The 19283-nt window shown below is 43.3% G+C and overlaps 1 protein-coding gene across 3 annotated transcripts; it reads left to right on the top strand.

The window, feature by feature from the left end:
• The first annotated feature begins 3607 nt into the window (after window positions 1-3607).
• LOC118790154 (zinc finger CCCH domain-containing protein 6) lies at window positions 3608-19152 on the top strand. Of its 3 annotated transcripts, none has more exons than XM_036546999.1 (12): window positions 3608-4035; window positions 9346-9547; window positions 10070-10192; window positions 10567-10816; window positions 11160-11299; window positions 11634-11762; window positions 12192-12306; window positions 12679-12788; window positions 13261-13475; window positions 13898-14355; window positions 15764-15967; window positions 16829-19152. In XM_036546999.1, exons 1-12 carry the CDS (start codon window positions 3950-3952, stop codon window positions 18352-18354), a joined length of 3558 nt encoding a protein of 1185 aa, XP_036402892.1. In that variant the 5' UTR covers window positions 3608-3949; the 3' UTR covers window positions 18355-19152. The 3 variants fall into 3 exon arrangements, with proteins under 3 accessions (XP_036402892.1, XP_036402891.1, XP_036402890.1); XM_036546998.1 differs by having other exon boundaries at window positions 12679-12833; window positions 15767-15967; XM_036546997.1 differs by having other exon boundaries at window positions 12679-12833.
• The last annotated feature ends 131 nt before the right edge of the window (window positions 19153-19283 follow it).

Genomic DNA, 19283 nt, shown 5'->3' with positions numbered 1-19283 from the left:
CAGCTCCCTTCACATAAGTTCCTTCTGACAGCAATCTTTTTTCTAAAGCGAGGAAACTATAGATTCACTAATGTGGATGTGCTAATTCATATTCTAGGACCACCCAGTAGGCTAATGAGTGAAATTTACAACTGAGCAGCTCTAATATAAAATTTCCCGTGTTTTCCTTACAAGTAATTCGTTTTATTGACAGCGCTGAAACTCATGCCCTTGAACTCAGTATCAGTAAGAGCATACTCGAAAATGAGAGTCGTGTAATATGGGACAGCTTTAAGAAACAAGTGATTTCCACAAATATGATATAACGACTTAAATTGTCACGAAAGTCAAAGATTCCGAACTTTCTCCCAGTAAGGCTGAGTGGAAAGTTAAACAAAAAGGGGTGTAGGTCTACGCTTTTAAATGGGAAATAAATCTTCTCTTAATTAACGGAGCATAACGCTACAAGGAACGAAATGAAATGTCTGTTTAAGAAATGAAAATACCTATTGGAAAGCAAAGATCGAGTTCTTAGCCTTGCATGCACTATTATTTCTCCTCATGACTAAAACACAAAATGATGCTTGAAAAGAAATTGATTGGTATGTACAGTGTAGAATTCTACCAAGAAATATTATTCACATTACCCATAACAGTACATTTGTTTGCAAGTGTGAAATAATTTGGCAAATAAAAAAACTATCAGCAACAGCTAGTGATAGGCTGACTCAAGGTTAATTCTAGAATCACAGACAGAGAGCATTTTAGAATTGTAGAAGCTCAGGTTTTCTCAGGTTCTCATGTTTGGGGAGATGTTAGAGCTACAGATGGTTTTGATCAGAACTACGTAGTATGTGTCATTCTATTTCACTTTAATACAAAGAATCATATAGATCACTCAGTTGAAGGACCAATCAGAGGTGGAATAGACAGAGCAGAGAACTCTTAGACCTGAGGTTTAGGAAGAAGTCAAATCCTCAATGGAAGAAAGGATTCAGGTATTAACTTCTAATTATATCTCCTGCTAGAATCAGCTAACAAAATGGGGGGTATTGATGTTATTGTCAGCTGGGAGTGTCTCTAATGGTCTAGGATAAACTTATTGTGAGACTAAATTTATGTGGACCACGATTCAAGAGTAATTTTGGATGGTCATGACTAGGATCACCTGTCTTCCTTAAATACATATTTCAAACTTGCAATGGAAGAACAAAGTAAAAATCTGCCCATTGTCAATCTGTGAAACAACTGAACCACTGATCTAAAAAAAGAAATTCCAAACAAGGATTTTGTCCCCCAAACGGCATCCTGTTGTTGGCGTTGTTTTCAGCTGGGAGATACAGTGTACACAGAGTGGTTAATACACTATATGGACAAAAGTATTTGGCCACACCTGTTTTTCAAGGTTTGGGCTAGGCCCCTTATCTCCAGTGAAGGGCAATCTTAATGCTTCAGCATACCAAGACATTTTGGACAATGCTATGCACTTTGTGGCAACAGTTTGTGGAAGGCCCTTTTCTATTCCACCATGACTGTGCCCCAGTGCACAAAGCAAGGACTATACAGACATGGTTTGATGGGTTCGGTGTGGAAGAACTTGACTGGCCCACACAGAGCCCTGACCTCAACCCCATCAAGCACCTTTGGGATGAACTGGAACGAAGATTGCGAGCCAGGCCTTCTTGTCCAACATCAGTGCCTGACCTCATAAATGCTCTACAGAATGAATGGGCACAAATTCCCACAGAAACACACCAAAACCTTGTGGAAAGCCTTCCAAGAAGAGTGGAAGCTGTTATAGCTGCAAAAGGGGGACCAACTCCATATAAAGTATATGTATTTGAATACAATGTCATTACAGTCCCTGTTGGTGTAATGGTCAGGCATCCGAATACTTTTGTTCATATAGTGTATGTTAGATGGGGCTTTAAAGACTTTATACCATTATGTTTCACAATGATGATAGGGGGAGGGGGATCAGCAGGCTTCTAGTTTATTATGTGGTGTACTTTCAGTCTGATATTCAGATATGACAAATTATGGTCCAGGTCATGGTCTTGTGATTAAATGGAGTTTGTGGTGAAAAGGGCTGTGCAAAGCTCAAAATGGTGTTTTGTTTAAACCCTCCATACTCAGAGGAAATTCAGTCTGTGTTGAATATAGAACGCTTAAATATTTCCACCATCAGTGTCTTAACCCTACACTCTCTGCAATGTATTCAGCAGTGACCTATTAGACAGTAGTGCTTGTGTAAGATTTCACTCTCCATGTTACTTGCTTAGTGTGGTTTTGATCATTCTAACATTATTTTTATTCATTTTGAAACTGTTGATTCATTATAGGCTTTATTTTTGTACTGTACTTTAGCTGATGCCAGCACTGAATGTCACAGCGCTCCAATTTGTTATTGCTGTCAATCATGTGACTTATGGTATTTGCCAGAGCCATTTTCTCTTGGTGAAAACCATGGAATTTAGTTCTGGCCTCTTACTGCTCACGAGGTGTGAGGACTGAGAGCTCACAAGCTCACTGACTCGAGGGTTAATTATAGTCAAGTGTGTCATGCAGTGCATGCCCTGTGGTTTATGCTATGTCAATATAATAGCATGTCACATTGATGGATTCGTGTCTCAGAAGATTCAGGGATCAAACGGATTAAGGGTGGCAGTGCATGCTCTCAGGTTGCAGGCAACTTCAAGAAAGTCATGCTTGTCATCAAAGATGACCTGTTTGATTACGGTATTGCTTTTTTGTGTGTGCCAGGTAGCGAATGTAGTGTTCTTACATCAACATAATGTTAAATATATTTTTTTAATTCAGCCTAAGTATACAAAGAAAGAATATATTTCACAATGGGACATGGTGCTCTCAAATTATAGCCTTAATACAAGTCTCAGAGCAAAAAATGGAATTTATTCAATTATAGAGCTTGGTCTGCGGACAGAAATATTGTCCAGGTCACGATAAACTTTGAAACGTCGTTATGAACTCAACAACCATATGCAAGAAAACATTTAAAAATTGGCTACCCCAACAAAACGACAGACACCCAAGAGAAGAGGTAACTATTAATTACAGTCTCTGGTGTTCTCTCACTTCAGTGGTGTAGTGCCATCTACTGTTCAGTGCCCACAAATTGCACAACAAAGATATTTGCACGTTGTTCTTCAGTATACATTCCACATTTTATAGCTGTCGTATTTATCATGCCAGTAGTGGAATGCGACATTAAATTGAACCTCGACCATACGTGAGCAAGCACAGACTCAGTACAAGTGTTTGACGCTGTCGGTCTAGTTTTACTTCAACGCCATATATTGCGAGCTGTCACATCTCAAAATAGCTTCTGGGAAAAGCACAACTTCGTCGACGCACAAATTATTCCACAGATATGACGTAACGGTACATTTCATTGGACAGTTTTATTTCCAGTCTTCCAACCTTGACTGTTTAAGCCTGCCTTCGTCTAGTGACAGTTATTCAAGCCAATAAACTTGGTGATATTGCGTCTATTGTCCAATCGCTATGACCAGTATTGCCCAGTAATGATAGGGAGTTAGATTGATCTCATAGGTCCGATTTATAAGGCGGAAGGATACAATCGCTGTCCTTAGGCTCACAGCAGCCATTTTGAGAATGCGTTGCGGGCGCCATGTTTTGTGAAGGAATAGAAACCACCGAAAATGAATACATTTCTGTTTGTTTCACCCTCCGTCGCCAATATTTCACCAAGAAAAAAGTCAACCGACGGGACATTAGCAAAGCGGGGGTATCAAAACTGTGTTTACAGTTTTAAAACATCATTGATAAGAGACTGGATAAGTCTGTGTTTACTGTCTCTCACTGTAAAGACGTGTAACCGTGAGTTTTTTCAAACTAATGCAATCCTTCATCATCTCACAATCCAACGTCTCCTTGAGTGACTGAATGCAACTCACTCTTGTTTCGGGAGAAGGGCAATTTCGTTTCCATGGCTTTTGCGAGCCTTTCCTCCAACCCCCCAAACCCCGTTCTTCACAAAAACATGACAGACTCTGAACTTGCAGGGGACGAAAGGTCGAGTAACATTCTTATCTGAAAATTCTTCTGTAAAAGGAATATTTGTGCGCCTAGAGTAACTGCTTGTATTCTTTTTCTGGACTCGGCGTGAAGGATATATTGATGTGATTTTCTTGGGCTTTGGGTGAAGTCAGGACATCCTGTTAGCTAGGTAGCTATCCCTCTTGTACATAGCCAGCCAGCTAGCTATGTTGCATGCTTTTCATTCTTATTTATCGGTAGCTAGCTAGCGAGCTAAATCTCAACAGTTTTATCATGCAACAAATGCACTTGTAATGGTAGATTGTGGCGTCCAAAGAGATTAGGTCGAACCGCCGTTGTATTGTGGAACGCAAGACAGCTAGCTAGTTAGCCACCAAGCAGGTGATTTTTTTGTGGCACCAGCTACAGGAAGGAATGAGGCAACCATTTTGAAAATGTGTCTTGTGGCTTTCATGTTGCCCAGGGGTTTTTATGTAAATGAGGGTGACGTGTACAGCCTCCCCACAATCACGGGCTATGTCATCCCCTTTGTGAGCAGCTTGGAAGCGCCGCTGGTTAGGCGGTGCGCGGAACGCGTTCAGCGCATTTGTGCAACGACAGATGGGCTAGTTAGACAGCGCAAGTGTGCTGACCCTCTGCAGATATATGACCTTGCCACGCTTCTAGTTCCGTCTGCGCCCCTTGTCCATTGGAACTTTTTTACTTTTATTAAACTTTGTGTAATTTGTGGACCCAGGTGTAGACTTGGAAGTGTGTGTTTATAGTTAAAATGGATTTTTCGTAGTCCCCTCACAGTGTATGGTGGTAGTAATTACAGAGTTAGCCATCTAGCTACCTAAGAATTATATGTAATGGGGAGTGAGATTGCATTTCAGAAGTCCAAGAACCTGGACAGAATGTTAGATGCTTTCAAACATTTGATATACTTTAGAGCCAAAGTGTTGCTTGTTTTTGACTTGGAGGTTTAGCAGTTGTCTGGAAGCTAGCAACTGGCTGAAGGAAAAGGACATTTTGAAGTAGAAGCTTTTTCAGGAGGGTAGCAGGAAGTAATGACTTTAGGTTATTGCAGTCCTCCTTTGGGACAGTTTTCCAAGTAATCTCTGAACTCAGGATTGATGTTTCAGATGACACTGACATAGTGCTGTATTCTACACCATTCGCCTAAACTATAGCGATGGATGTGGGCTTTCAGTCAAACAACAATGCCACCTTGTCCTTAACTATAAGTAGCAAATTTCAGAAAGTGTTTGAATGTTGAACTTGTGATGATGTTTATGTCCTTAAATTTGTTTCTCAAAGTGAAGGGAAAAATGCCATAATGGGTAATTGCCCCTCCCCCAACATAAAGCAGTGTAGCACAGTTGTAACACTGGACTCTGCATGTGGTGATTGTCTGTTTGAATCCCGGGGCAGTTATTCACTTGAGAAAGGGACTTTGCTCAGTCACAAAGAAAAAAAAAAGGTTTTCATGGAGAAGGATGTCTGCTGCATAAATAAATGATGTAATGCATTCAGAATATTTAAGATTCCATTTTGAACTTTTGGTCTGGGACAGAGGCTGACGTAAGGGTGAGCATTTCGCTGGGTGCTACAGGACACCTTTTCAGACTAATGAACAAATGGCAGCACTTGAAACCGTTGATGGAGAATATGGCAAAGGAAGTAAGGAATGTTTGTTGGGTGGAATAGCAGAGAGGGTTTGAGAGACTAAGTTGGACCTGATAACACTGTCTTCTCCTGCACAGCAAAACCTCAGTTGTATTGTCAGCTGTAACAGCATGGCAGATATCGCTGTCAGTTTATCCTTTGACCTCTGTCCTATAAACAATTAAGTGATTTTGTCCAAAAGAAAGGGAGAGCCTGTCAGAATTCACAGTTACACTGAATGTTTCCTATTATGAATCCTGATGCAGATCTAAACAGTTTTGTATGTAAGATTATTGTTTTTGAAAAAGAGGCTTGTGATGCCAGTTACATAGAGAGCAGTTGGCAGTTATTGACATTATTGAGTGAACATTGAAAGCTGACTGGGTTGTCTGCAGGGAAAAGCACCACTATTATAAGGAGCTGTAATTTCCCAGTTGTAAAAGCAGGAAATAGGATGATGTTAAATTATCCAAAGTCCTAATCCTTTCCCCTGTTGTTACTTTCATCTGTTTTCCCTGTTGGTCATGTGACCAAGAGCTCAGTGCAGATTCATCTGTCTCCATCAGTTTAGCATACATCCATTTCATGCATATACTGACACCCCCTCCCCTCAGTAAGCATGGACCATGTGCCACATAACACAATGTATGTCACTGAAAAGGACAGATACACAACACGTTTTATGTCTTGCTAATGTGATCGTATTGCAGAGTTGTGATCCTGTTGTGATGGCAATGGCACATTGCCAGGACAGGCTGTCTTAAGCTGTTAATTGCACCATGGTATACAGAGGCCACCAATCTTTCACTTATAACAGCTCCTGCCCCCACCTCCCCAAGAGAGAGCATACAAACACAGCAAGGGTGTGGATGAAGCAGAGCTGTACCATTTGTTAGGTGTAACTGCCTAAGCTACCTTTGAGAAGTGTTAGGTAGACCCACCCCATTACTCTTTTGGATTTCTGCTCCTGATTGGCTGTAAGGATCAATAACCTCCACATTAATGGGAGAGGCAGTTGGCCGGTTTGTACAGAAAATAGTCATAGCTTGCATGTCTCCCAAACTGAAGTTGGCCTATGGTAGTTCAGTTACAATTGCCTTGACTGTGTTACCAAATTAGAATTGCAGATTTGGTGTGTCTTGTTCTGCAAAACGTCTGATTGTGTCCAGCTCTGGTAGGGCAGAATTTGGCAAGTGAGAATGCAGAAGTAGTACCAAGCTGGACTGTCGCAGAGAAGGGAAAAAGTTGCAGGTCAACAGTGCAGGAGGTGTTGAAAGCACCTTTGATTACAATGGAATGGGCCTATATAGTGTGGAAGGCGTGTTAGACTGCTCACTCTAATCAGATGTTTTTAAAAAATGGGGAACAAGGACCAGGTCCTCTGTCCTGTTGTCTGGTGTAGTAAATGTGGATAATGTGGAAGTCTGGCCGCCATGTGTACTTGGGCTCTGTTGATTTCTACAGGTGCCCTTCAGGCATGCAGATTTTATCAGCGTTTGAGGCCTCATGGGTAGAGGGTTCACACAGATATCAGAAGTTAGGGATTTCAAAACTTAGGATTTTTTGCTTAATAGAGATGAGCCCTGTGAGTGTACTTCCTGTCCCATACGAAATTGTGAAAACTCCTTGTCAAAACAAGCACTGCTCTAAGGACAGGAGTCAAATGGCTGTTTCTCATAGCCCTACCTTCCAACCACCACTACCACCACCACCTCTACCACCACCATCACCACTACTACTGGATTCATTTTGATCATTATTTTGGCAAGTGTCTTGCTGACTGCCAAGGTTGGGCTAAAATTAGCTGTCTTATATGGCTGTATTCATAGTATTAGGCATAGTGTATCAGTGGACAGCTAACCTAAGGTTGGTTTTGAACAAGGTGCTCCTCTACCGTGTTGGCAATTCAGTGTTACCATGATGTTTCTTCCCATTTTCCACTATCATACCATAACAGGGCTTGCTGGCTCTGGTACAGCACTCTCTGGATTTCCGTCATGTTTTGTTATTCAAGCTAAATGAGATCCAACTGTAAACAGGCCTCACAACCTCTCAGATGCATAAAGTGTTACCAGGAAGTAAGGTGAGGTAGGGTTTATGAAATCTGCCTCAAAAGGCTTCCATACAGATGGGTCATTTTTGCCTTTTTATCTTTTTAAAATTGTATTTTACCATTGCCAACACTGCCTCAGCTCTCCGCACACAATGTTCTCCATACGATGTGGTCGACTAATCTCAGTTGATTTTTGTGGAGACGCTTGGTGGATTCTACTGTATTACAGTATAAATCTGTACAATACTCATGGGCCAACCCACAGGCCTGACCTAAATGCACAAGAGCCAGTACAGCAGTCCCAGCTACCAAAAATGAGTTTTCACAGTAACTTTGGTTTGTATGCTGTGGAAGTCAGTGGCAGGGCTATTGGGAAGGAAGAAATGTCACAGGAGGATTTGGCTGATGTTCTGTAAAGTGTAGCTAGCAGTTAACCTGCTTGTCCACATTGCCCTGAGCACTTGTCTGTCCCTATCAAACATTCAGTTCTTTGGCATTGTATTTGTTTGTCAGATATATAGATATCAATATCTACACCAAATTTGTATATATAATAGACAGCATGTGTAACTGTAATTATATATTAGTCCTCTAACAAGGATTATCTCATTCAAAATATTTCAGATATTGTATATTTTTTCTTGTCTGACTAGTTAACATACCATTTAGAAAACAGAATATTGAGAACTATGTGAATTTGAATTATTTGCTCCAGAGTAGAAGCCTCTTGACAACATATATTGCTGTTTCTATTTAAATAAATGTAATAAGTGACAGCCCAGGTGTAACTATGATGGAAAATGAAGTGAGCCATTTTATTCAGGCTTGGCTGAGTTCCAGTGGGCCATGGCTTAGCCTGGTTCAAGGAGGCATTAGTGGCCTTGTAGTCAGCGTGCACACGCACACACACACACACACACACACACACACACACACACACACACACACACACACACACACACACACACACACACACACAGACCTCTTAGGGATATGTATGAATAGCTCTTGTAGACTGTGTGGAATTCACTTGTGAGTCTTACATTATGCATGGGTCACAAAACCACATGCTTCCAACATTTTCAAAGTATTATTTTTTCCACAGTTACAGAAGCAAACATGCTCATGAGGGAAGTTGAATACCAGATTAATCCATAACAATGGCATCCAGCAGTCAGTAACATAGACTGATCCTGAAACAGAAGTAGCTTTAATGGAACATAATCCTGTGAATATTGTTTCGTGATGTTGTTAGAATATTTTTAATGTGGTGGTTTCTTGTGGGTGAAATGCATTGTGCATATTCATTCAGTGTATTGTGGTACCTTAAAATTTCAGGTACTTTCAAATGCAATATTACTTCCTAAAATTTCTCAATTTTATTTATGAGGGATGACATAGAACAGGGTATGACTCAGGCTAAAAAAGTAGCAATAGTTGTTTTTTTCATCTGTTGGATGTTTACAGATTATTTTTACTATGCACTCATCTTTGTATGGTGATGCCTTTTTTTGTTTTCTCATGGGAAGTGACATCTGATGTTTAACTGCAGACGTTTTCAGTTTGAGATTATCTTGCTCAATGTCAGTAGAGCTGATCTTGATATATATATTTTTTCTTAAAAGGGAGGACGGTGAACTGGAGGATGGGGAAATAGATGACGAAGGGATCGGAATTGAGGAAGAAGGGAAAGAAATCAAAGAAGAGAACGAGGAAAAAGAAAAAGAGAAGGACAGAGATGACAAATCACGCAGGCGCTCAAGAAAGAGATATAGGAAAACGAGGGAAAAGAGGAGGTCTAAGAAGCGGAGGAGAGACCGACAGAAAGTGAGCATGCCTGTCTGTCAGCATCTCCTGTATCACCCAGACTCCCTTTTATTCTGTCTGCTTTTTTTGGTGCAGCTCAGGGGTGGGCATCCCTAGGACCTTCTAATTACAGAAATAAGTTATTGTGGTAAATTACTGCAGGTGATGTGTGTGCTCAAAGTTGTATGTATGTGTCAGAGTGTTGAAATGATTGGCTCAAAGGCTGACTGAGGAATGTGAACTGCTTCAGATTAACATTGTATTGGGTACTATCACCTTCCCTTTTGTGTTGCAGCAATATGTCACAAAATCCTAGGAGACCACTGGATATTGTATTAGTAGAATGTAAAAACAGATGATGAATATAACAGTTTTCAGAAGTGTGTGAAATTAATTAGGCATGGATGTTAAGACAGGATATTTATCTGTTCATCACACAGACGCATGATTAGATGGTAGATTCCTTCTGGTCCTGGAGAGTTTCTCACCCTAGCAGTGAATTGTGACATATCTGATATGGTTCACTTTTTTCTGTTGCACTAGAACCACTCTCCTTCCAGCTCAGATAGCTCAGACAGCTACGATTCGGATCTTGAGCGCTCTGAGAGGCCCAAGAGCAAGAAGAACACGGGCTCATACCGGGAGTACGATGGCTCCTTTTCTCAGGTTAGCACACCCATGCCATGTACCCACTAGTTACACACAAGTCATTACAGAATTTATGGAGACAAAAGTGCTCACACCAAATGGAAAAAAGTATTTGATGTTTTTTGTCCAGTAGAAATTTATAATTTTGTGTTTAAATATTTTATCAGGAGAAATTAAAGAATAAGTTATCTTTAAAAATGCATTTTGTTGTAGTTGTTCCACAGCCCCAGGGCTCATGAGATTTGCTTGTTACAATGAATGGGCTGTTGGTACTCTGTGCGGAGGTGGGCAGGTATGGCAGTAGTAAGAACATGCACCAGGGAACAGCACAAACTCTCAAACTGTCACCTTTCAGCCGTGTGACTTGAGGTTCTTTGTTTGACCATTTCCAGCATGGCCAGTCCAGTGGGGGCCACGGCAAACTCCAGAGGCAGGCATCGCACAAAAATAACGACTATGATAAGTTCAGTGACTACAGCGAGGAGAAGTATGACTATGAGGGCGAGGACGACGACTTCGCTGAGGAAGTGTGCCACTATCGTCAGGGCAAGGACGGTGCCACGCCCGGCCACAGCAAAGGAGGGCCGCCCAAGGAGCAGATGAAGAGGACGAACATGAAGGGAGTGCAGAAGCAGCAGCAGTGTAAGACTCAGAAAGGAAGCTCTCTGAGTTTCAATTTTTATGTAATTTGTGATTTATTTGTGGGGCAGCAGTGTTGGTTTAGTGGTGTAGGGCGTCGTAACCGAACGGTTTCTGGTTGAATTCCTTGCTGGGGCACTGCTGTTGTACGCTTGGGCAAGGTCCTTAACCCAGAATTGCTTTAGTAAATATCAGGCTGTATAAATGGATAACATGTAAAAAACTGTAACCTGTGTAAGTCATTCTGGATAAGAGCATCTGCTAAATGACAATAATGTGATGTAAAGTAATGTGGGAGCAGCATTGCTGAACCTGATTTGCTGAAAGAGAAAGGTGTGTTTTGCAGACCTCGGACAGAAGGGGAGAGGACGGGGGGGCATGGGCCGGGGTCGGGGCATGCTGAACAAAAACAAGAAGCAGAAAGGCAAGATCTGGGGGCGAGGGCGTGGCAGAGGCAGTGACCAGGGTGGAGACAGCATGAAGGAGGTGAGGAGCTATTCAACATGCTTTCCATCTTTATGTCACGATCAATAAACGCTGCCAATAAATCAGAAAGACATTATGAAGTGAATCATTTTCCTCTTTTTAATCATCATGTCATAAGTGGCACACAAATATGAATTTAACAGCAAGGAGATGAAGGGAATGAACCATTTTTACCATAGACTGTCAATATAAATAGATCAATACAATATGTTACCACTGTGTGAGTGGCCAGTAGGAGGCGCTGTGTAGGAGTGGTCAGTATGAGGCAATGTGTTAAGCTTTGTTTGATGTGCTTAGAGTGTTTTCAAAAAGGATGCTTCCTGCTATCTTTCAGGATGGCAAAGGCCCATCCACCTTCCAGAAAAAACGGCCAATCATGACCCAGGAGTTCATAAATCAGCACACAGTCGAACACAACGGAAGATACATCTGCAAATATTATCTAGAGGGAAGATGCATCAAAGTAAGTACTTTCAGGACCCAGTATTGTTAGTTATGTTGTTGCTTTCTTATGACACATTTTCTCACATAAGTTTTGATTTTCATTTCATTGTTAATGCCATAATAAATCAAAGGGGATAATTTAAGGATAATGATCGAATCCAAGAAAAAAAAAAAAAATTGAAAAATTGTGTGTCACATAGGGTTATGATTCTTCGAATAAGAAGCCCATTTAATTTTTGCAGTGCATCAGTATGTTATATGTAAATTATCAGCAATCTGAATTAAACCAAGATGGATCTGGGATTTTTAAAGATATTTAACTAAAGAAAAAATTAAGTTTTAGTGGAGTTATTATATTGGTCATTCAAGTTGGTGAAGGGGAATAAGGCAAAAAGACTACATGTGTTTAAACCTCCTGTCCGTGTCCTCTCTGTCTGGTTCCTCACAGGGAGACCAATGCAAGTTTGAGCACGACCTTGTTGTTCCTGATAAGAAGAAAGAGTTGTGCAAATTCTACATCCAGGGGTACTGCAGCAAGGGAGAGAACTGCATCTACATGCACAATATCCTTCAAAGATGTGCTTTCACTTTGTGTGTTTCTCTTGGCCCCAGCACAGGAAAATACTTTGTTCATTCAATAAATTTTTATTGCATGGCTTTCATGCAAAAAAGGAAAAATATTAAAAAAGGAAGTAATACGAATGTAAAAATTTAGTCTAAGAAATTAAATTGTTGTGGAAAAATAGATATAATTATAAATTATATTGGTGGAAAAATGTTTGGCATTAATTCAATAATGTTGTGGGTTTTTCTTTATGTATATTCTAATCTGGAATTACTGCAGTAGGTTGGTCCTGAGGAAGATGAACATTTAAAGTCATTGCAGTTTCCATTTTATTTGGTGTTCGGTTTGTTTCCTTGACACCGGAATCCACGTGAATACCCTTGCAAGTTCTTTCACACTGGAGCCAAGTGCTTTCAGGGAGACAAGTGCAAGTTTTCTCATGAGCCGCTGACCGATGTGGCCAGGGAACTGCTGGAAAAGGTCAGAAATAAGATAGATGCTAAAACAACAGATGCACAAAAAGAGGTACTTGGAAACCACAAAAAAATACAAATACTACACTGGCACATAAATACAAAGTGAATACACACAAGTGCACCATGAATACAGCCTGTGCATAGCTTAAGTAGAGAAATACAACAGAGATACAGCACAAATGTACAGTGCATAACGAGTGCCTTCTTGGCTGTACTCCCGTTTTTGTGCATGTTTGGTTTGCATTGGTCCTTGAAACTACTTACGTTTTTGGTGATTATGTATCTGGCTCAGTAATGATGATTTACACAGTTGATTGAAAGTGTGTTGAATTCAGTATTGAAGTTAAGTTCAGTTTCGCTTCAATTACATTTAATTGTTCCTGTGAATCAAATGGTTATGACACAGATACTATAAGAAACATGTGGGCGCTCCACAGAGTACTGCAGCCCCCGTTATGTACTCTCACCCCCTGCAGATCCTGAACACAGAGGGCGAGCCCATGAATGAAGACGAGCAGGAGGTGGAGGAGCTGAGAAAGCAGGGTATCACCCCCCTGCCCAAACCGCCCCCTGGAGTGGGCCTACTGCCGACGCCTGCCCCCAGCAGCCCCCCGGACGGGAAGAAGATCCCCTCGCTGTTCGAGATTGTGGTGCAGCCCACTGTGGACCTCGCACAGAAGATTGGACTCAGGTACTGGCACTGTGGCTGATGTGTTAGTCTGTGACTTATTACCGTTATTATTTATTGATTTTTTTTGCAGTCCTCCCTTATCACTGACAAGCTCAATACTCCGACTACTGCTCAGTTTAAACCTGAAGGGCTAAATGAATTGTGCTTAGTGACAGATGTCCTTATACAGTCTTGTACTGTGTACATTTTCTATATACACAGCTAGATATTCACAGAGGCAGTTCAATGGTAGTGCTTTACCTGGGATTTTATTTTGCCCCATTGAGGTTGATAGGTGATTTTGTTGACCACTATGTTACACTGCACGCTGTGTGATTATGTGATTTCTGGATGAAATGAGTATATAATGTGTGTCTGCGGAGAGCACGACTCTGTACAGACCACAGATGTGGAATGGCAGTGTGTTTGTGTTTGTGTTGCAGGCCGAATTTCTACAACAGCTCGTCTTCCCCTGACCATCAGTTCCAGGGGAATGGGCCCCCTTCTCAGTTTGGTGGGGGCGCTGAGGACATGCAGAGTACAAACATGATGTCCCCAGGCTCAAACGGCCCGCCTGTGCCCCCTCCCGGATCCCCAGGATCGATGGGGGGTCCCCCTCTTCCCCATGGAGGGCCGCCCCTCCCTCAGAGCCCCCCTGGGCAGCCCCCGCAACACGGCTTCCACCAGGGCACCCCGATGCACCCTCCACCGCCAGGGCAGCCCCCTGCCTTCCACATGAACCTCCATGGCAACCGCCCTCCCCAGCCGAACCAACAAGGACCTCCGTTTGCACCCGCACCAGACCTGCAGACGCAGCAGAACATGTCATACCAGGCCATGCAGCAGAACACTGCAGAGTTCTTTAGTGATTACTATGGCAACCAGGCCGTGGGCCCAGGAGGTACTTTTTTGCATTCCCTAATGTCAGATGATCACAATCATTATTTTGGCTTTTTTTGTCTGCATGGGGACCACATGCTGCAAAAACTTTTCAGCTTATCTTCAGTTTTAAGAGCTGTATGACAACATGGCTGAAGCATAGTATTGAACAGGTTTATTTACTGTATACTTCCCCCTTGATGTGACCCTGTTTGAGAATTGCTAATCGCATATTAGGTGTATCTTACTGCAGCAACCTCTGCAGTTGTACAAAAGTGCTGAAGTGACACGAACATAATCCTCCGATATTCTCCCACACAGTCGATGGCTATTTATCAGACTATGCACCATATTGAAGTTGGAGCCATGTGGAGAGGGGCAGTTTCACTGACATCATCTGAGCAACTCTTAGGTTGCCTGAGAGCGACAAGGAGACCCTACCAACACCCACCAAAACATTAGTTTGCCCCTGGCCATTGCTGGCAGATGACATGGCTAGGATCAAACTCTGATGGCCTGCCCTTATGACAAGCACCTGTCCAACTAAGCCACAACCTATTTTAAATATATTTTTCAATGTAATTTTATACGTATGTGGTGTTTCTCGCTTTTTCTATAATAGGAATCCACAATCAAACTAGCTAATTTAAAAGTTATTTTGTGACCAGCTCTATGGTAATCAAAAGTCTTGTACAAACTTCAGAACTGATTTGACATTCAAATAGAGAGAAGAGGCTCAAACAACCTCACTGCAGCTGCTAATGACTAGAGACAGACAGAGAGTAGCAACGTCGAAGAGATCACCGTCTGAAATTTTATGAAATTACATTCCTGCAAAATATAAATAGATTAATTGGTCCAAGACAGACACCTAAATATGCTTTGAGGGATCCTGTTGAAATGATAAAAATACTGATGTCCTGCAGGGAGTGAGAACTCTCTTCAGAATCCTTCTCATTTCCTGGAGCAGGAAATGTAATGCACAAACTGAGAAACAAACAGAGTTCTTTGCTCCATTTATCGGGCATGCGTCATTTGCATGATGCATGCCATGAATAACATGAAAATACAGTTGTCCAGAGGTGTAGTGCCCCTTTACCCTGCTTTGATGGCTTCCGATGTCATGGTGAAATGTGGTTTTTGTATCCCACTTTGTGGTTATTAATGTATCCGCCAGCAGGTGGTGCCTGTTTTTTTCTGTTAACATCAATATGAAAAAGTACTGTGGTCCATTTTGCACATTTGTCATACCTCAGGTTATAATTCATATGTTTATGGCTGAAACCTCAAGTGAATAAACAAATTTGTAAACATAACAGGTTTTCTGAACTACAGTATTTTTTACAGTGTCCCCAGCTTCCTTTGTGAAATTCCCTATTGTTGTATAATCTCAGCGCGTCCTCCTTTCTCTCCTCTCCCTCCCTCCAAAGAAGGCCTTCCCCAGGACCAGCTGGCTTACGGCTGCGGGCAGGAGTCCCAGCAGGGCAGCGCTGAGTCAGAGGGAGCGGTCCAGGTGCCCGACTTCCTGCCAGCAGTGCAGAAGGCCCTGTTCCTGCGTCTGAAGCAGAAACACCAAGAGGGCGAGGCACAGGGAGAGGAGGGAAAAAGGCCAAGGACTGGCAGCAAGGACAAAGGCAAGACGTATCTCCATCAGTCAGTCATTCAGTCACTTTTAATTAGTGAATCAAGCATTCGAATGAATACAGCTCTCATTCAACCAAACAGACTCAACTAACCAATGAACCAGCCATTTGATCAATAAATTAATCAATTGCATTAAAACAATTAAAGTATTCAGTCAGTCAGTAAATCAGTCCTGGTTTATATATGACAAGCTCTGAAGTGTTTCTAGGAAAGGGCAGGTTTGGATGGAAAAAGTTTTGATTTTCTACAGCATCCTGCACAATTAGCACACACTGTGTTCAAAAGGATTGTAAACAGCTAAAGTTAGCTAAGACAGGAACAGGCCATAGTCTAAGGCATAAAGTTGAAACAAGTACTAAATTGTACAAAATCAAGGAGTCAAAACAACTCTCCCTAGTTCTAGTTCTTTCCTTTTTTTACCCTCATCACCCCACCCACCTCTTTTATGACATGGTGGGTGTAGCTAACCAATTAAACAATAAACCAGTTATCCAGTGGCTTACCTGCTATACACACACACACACACACACACACACACTCACACACACACATACATTCTCATGCTTTCTAATAGATTAGGTAAGCATATTTGCCAGCTCTCCTGTTTCTCATACTGTTTGTGGACTGAGCCCCAGACATGTTCAAATCATGGCAGAGCCATACGATAACATTCTGGTTACAAGTTCAGCTGCTTAACCACTACACCTCTTTATTGCCCAGTTAGGTGTTGTGTTCAGTGCCTTCTATCAGTAGACTATAAAGACGATGTGTTGTTCTCTTATGTTAAGGGTAAATGATACTCGTATTCATGGTGGTGTTCTCAGATTCTCACTCTGAAGCTTTTGTTTCAGACGACACAACAAACTGGTATTCTAGCGATGATGAGGATGGGAACAGCATGACAGCCATCCTCCGGTCTCTCAAGAAGCAGAATGAGACAATGAAGCAGCAGCAGCAACATCCCACAATGCACCAGGCCACACCTCCCGCTGGGCTCTGCGACCCCAGGCTCCATAAAGACCGGGCCCCACCTAGTGACCCCCGCACCAAGGTAGACCCCCGCCAGCGTGCAGCCGAGATGCGGAAGGGTGCGGACGCAGCTGCGGACCCCAGACTGGTACGGGACCCTCGAAAAATGAAGCCTCCTGAGCCAAACGCCCACAAGCCAGATGGCCATCACCACCACCACAACCCGCCGCACCCCTCTCTCCCCCACAAGACCAGGGGTGCTGAGGATGATGAGGAGGGTGAGAGAGAGCTGAGGGAGAAGGCAGTTATTATTCCGCTGGAGCCCCGCCCGGGCGTGGCGCTGAAGGACCCGCGGTGTCAGATCAAACAGTTCAGTCACATCCGGGTGGACATCATCCTGTCCCGCCCTGCCTTCGCCCAGACAGTAGTGTGGGCCCCGGAGGACCTGATCCCCCTCCTCATCCCCAAGCAGGAGACCTCCATCAACCTGCCACTGCCGCCTCTCATTGCTGACGCCCGGATGAACCGCAGTCTAGGGGGTGTGCTGCCTGAGCCTGCCCCCCTTGCCACGCCCTCCCTGGACCCGCGCTTGGCCGCCGCCCGTCTGAAGGAGGGCGTCAGCAGAGGGGGCGGGCTTGCCGGAAGGACCTCGGAGCCGAAGCCTTCCGCAGAGAAACCTCTGGACCCGAGGATCAGCCGGTCCGGGAGCCTGGACTCCAAGCTGCCCGCAGTGAGAGAGTCCTGCCCGGGCAGCGGGGCTCTGGATCCTAGGCTCCAGCGGGGCAGCGCGGGGTCCTCATCACAGACCTCTGCCCCCGCCGTGCCCACCCCGCCCACCACACCCGTCAAGCAGGAGCCTGACAAGCTGCCCCCATACGCCCCCCGGCTGTCCTCCACCGGCGGGGGGCTCGAGAGCCCCACCACATTACTTGGCGGGATCAGCCTGTACGATCCCCGCAACCAGACTGCGCAGCCCCCGAAAGAGGAGGGGGCGGATCCTCCCAAAAAGCCGGGCATCCTGAAGCAGCCTATGAAGCAGACTGCCCAGCCAGCCCCGCCTCCGGCACACGCGGGCGGGGCGCTGCATGACAGCGCGGCTGCAGACGCTTCGGAAGCTGGCGGAGGGGGCCACAGCAGCTACACCAAGCCACCGCGCCCCCCTACCCCCCCGGCGCAGGCGCCGCCCCCCTCGTCAGCAGTCACCGCCCCCGCCGTGCACAACCTGCCTATACAGGCACTGGCGGGGCTGATACGACCCCCCTACGCGGACCCTCGGCAGGCCAGACAATTGGGACAGACTGCGGCGGGGGCTCAGGAGGATGAAGACACTGATGGGGAACCTGACGACCGACCCCTGAAGGACGTGTTCAAGACCTTTGACCCCACAGCCTCACCTTTCTGTCAGTAAAGACCGTATATGAGATTAATCAACATGGACACGTCACAGACTCTGTATGTATGATCTGTACCTGACACCCCCCAATTAACATTATTGAGCTTTATATATTTATTTATTTCAACTGTATATAGAGGCAAGGCCTGTTTCATAGAAACTGTTAGGAGTATGATAAAGTGGGTATGCTTACACATGTTTGTGCATTGATAGAGATAGGGCTGTGCATTTGTTCACACATCTGGCCAAGACAGGTTGACCTGACAACCTATGTGATGTTGTATGTGATGCAACGCACCACGATATGGCAAGGTTGTGAGAACTTAATGCATTGGTCATATTCAGAATTGGTTGGTGTACAACTATCAAGGGTGTATAGTGTAAGTGATGGCTACAGTAAAGTTTATTTTGTCAGTAATTGTGTATCAAAGAGATGCTTTATGCTATTATAAGTACAGTATTATGGTTTTAACTTTTGTGTGTGTAGAACAAGTAAAAAAAGGTATAGAAACTGCCACTTTTATATAATTGTACAGTGTTTTGCTTGTAATTGGGCAGATATTATAAATCTACCAGAACATCTAGCAAAAATAGCAGTCTCACCTCTTTTTCCTGCACTCTCATCTGTACAACAAAGGTACTATGACACTTTTGTATTTGTGGTTATTGCACACTATGGCAATGAAGAATGTTACAACGGTAAGAAATCTGATTTGTTCAATTCATATGTTATGTACAATACTGTGTTGCTGTACGGTGCTATTTCTGTTTAAATTTAGTGGCATTTTTCTTTTTTCCAGTCTAACCTAATAAGGCACGTTGTAAATGGCTTCTTTTGTAATATAAATGCAGTGCTTGTCATGAACCTTGTCAAACCTGACAATTTTTTTGTTTGTTGTTGATATGGTAGTGACATTATTCTCATCAGAAAGGAAATTCAAACA

This window comes from Megalops cyprinoides, chromosome 15 (assembly GCF_013368585.1).
Source record: "Megalops cyprinoides isolate fMegCyp1 chromosome 15, fMegCyp1.pri, whole genome shotgun sequence".
NCBI lineage: Eukaryota > Metazoa > Chordata > Actinopteri > Elopiformes > Megalopidae > Megalops > Megalops cyprinoides.
Note: the sequence above shows the minus strand (reverse complement) of the source record. Positions and strands in the feature narration are given on the sequence as shown.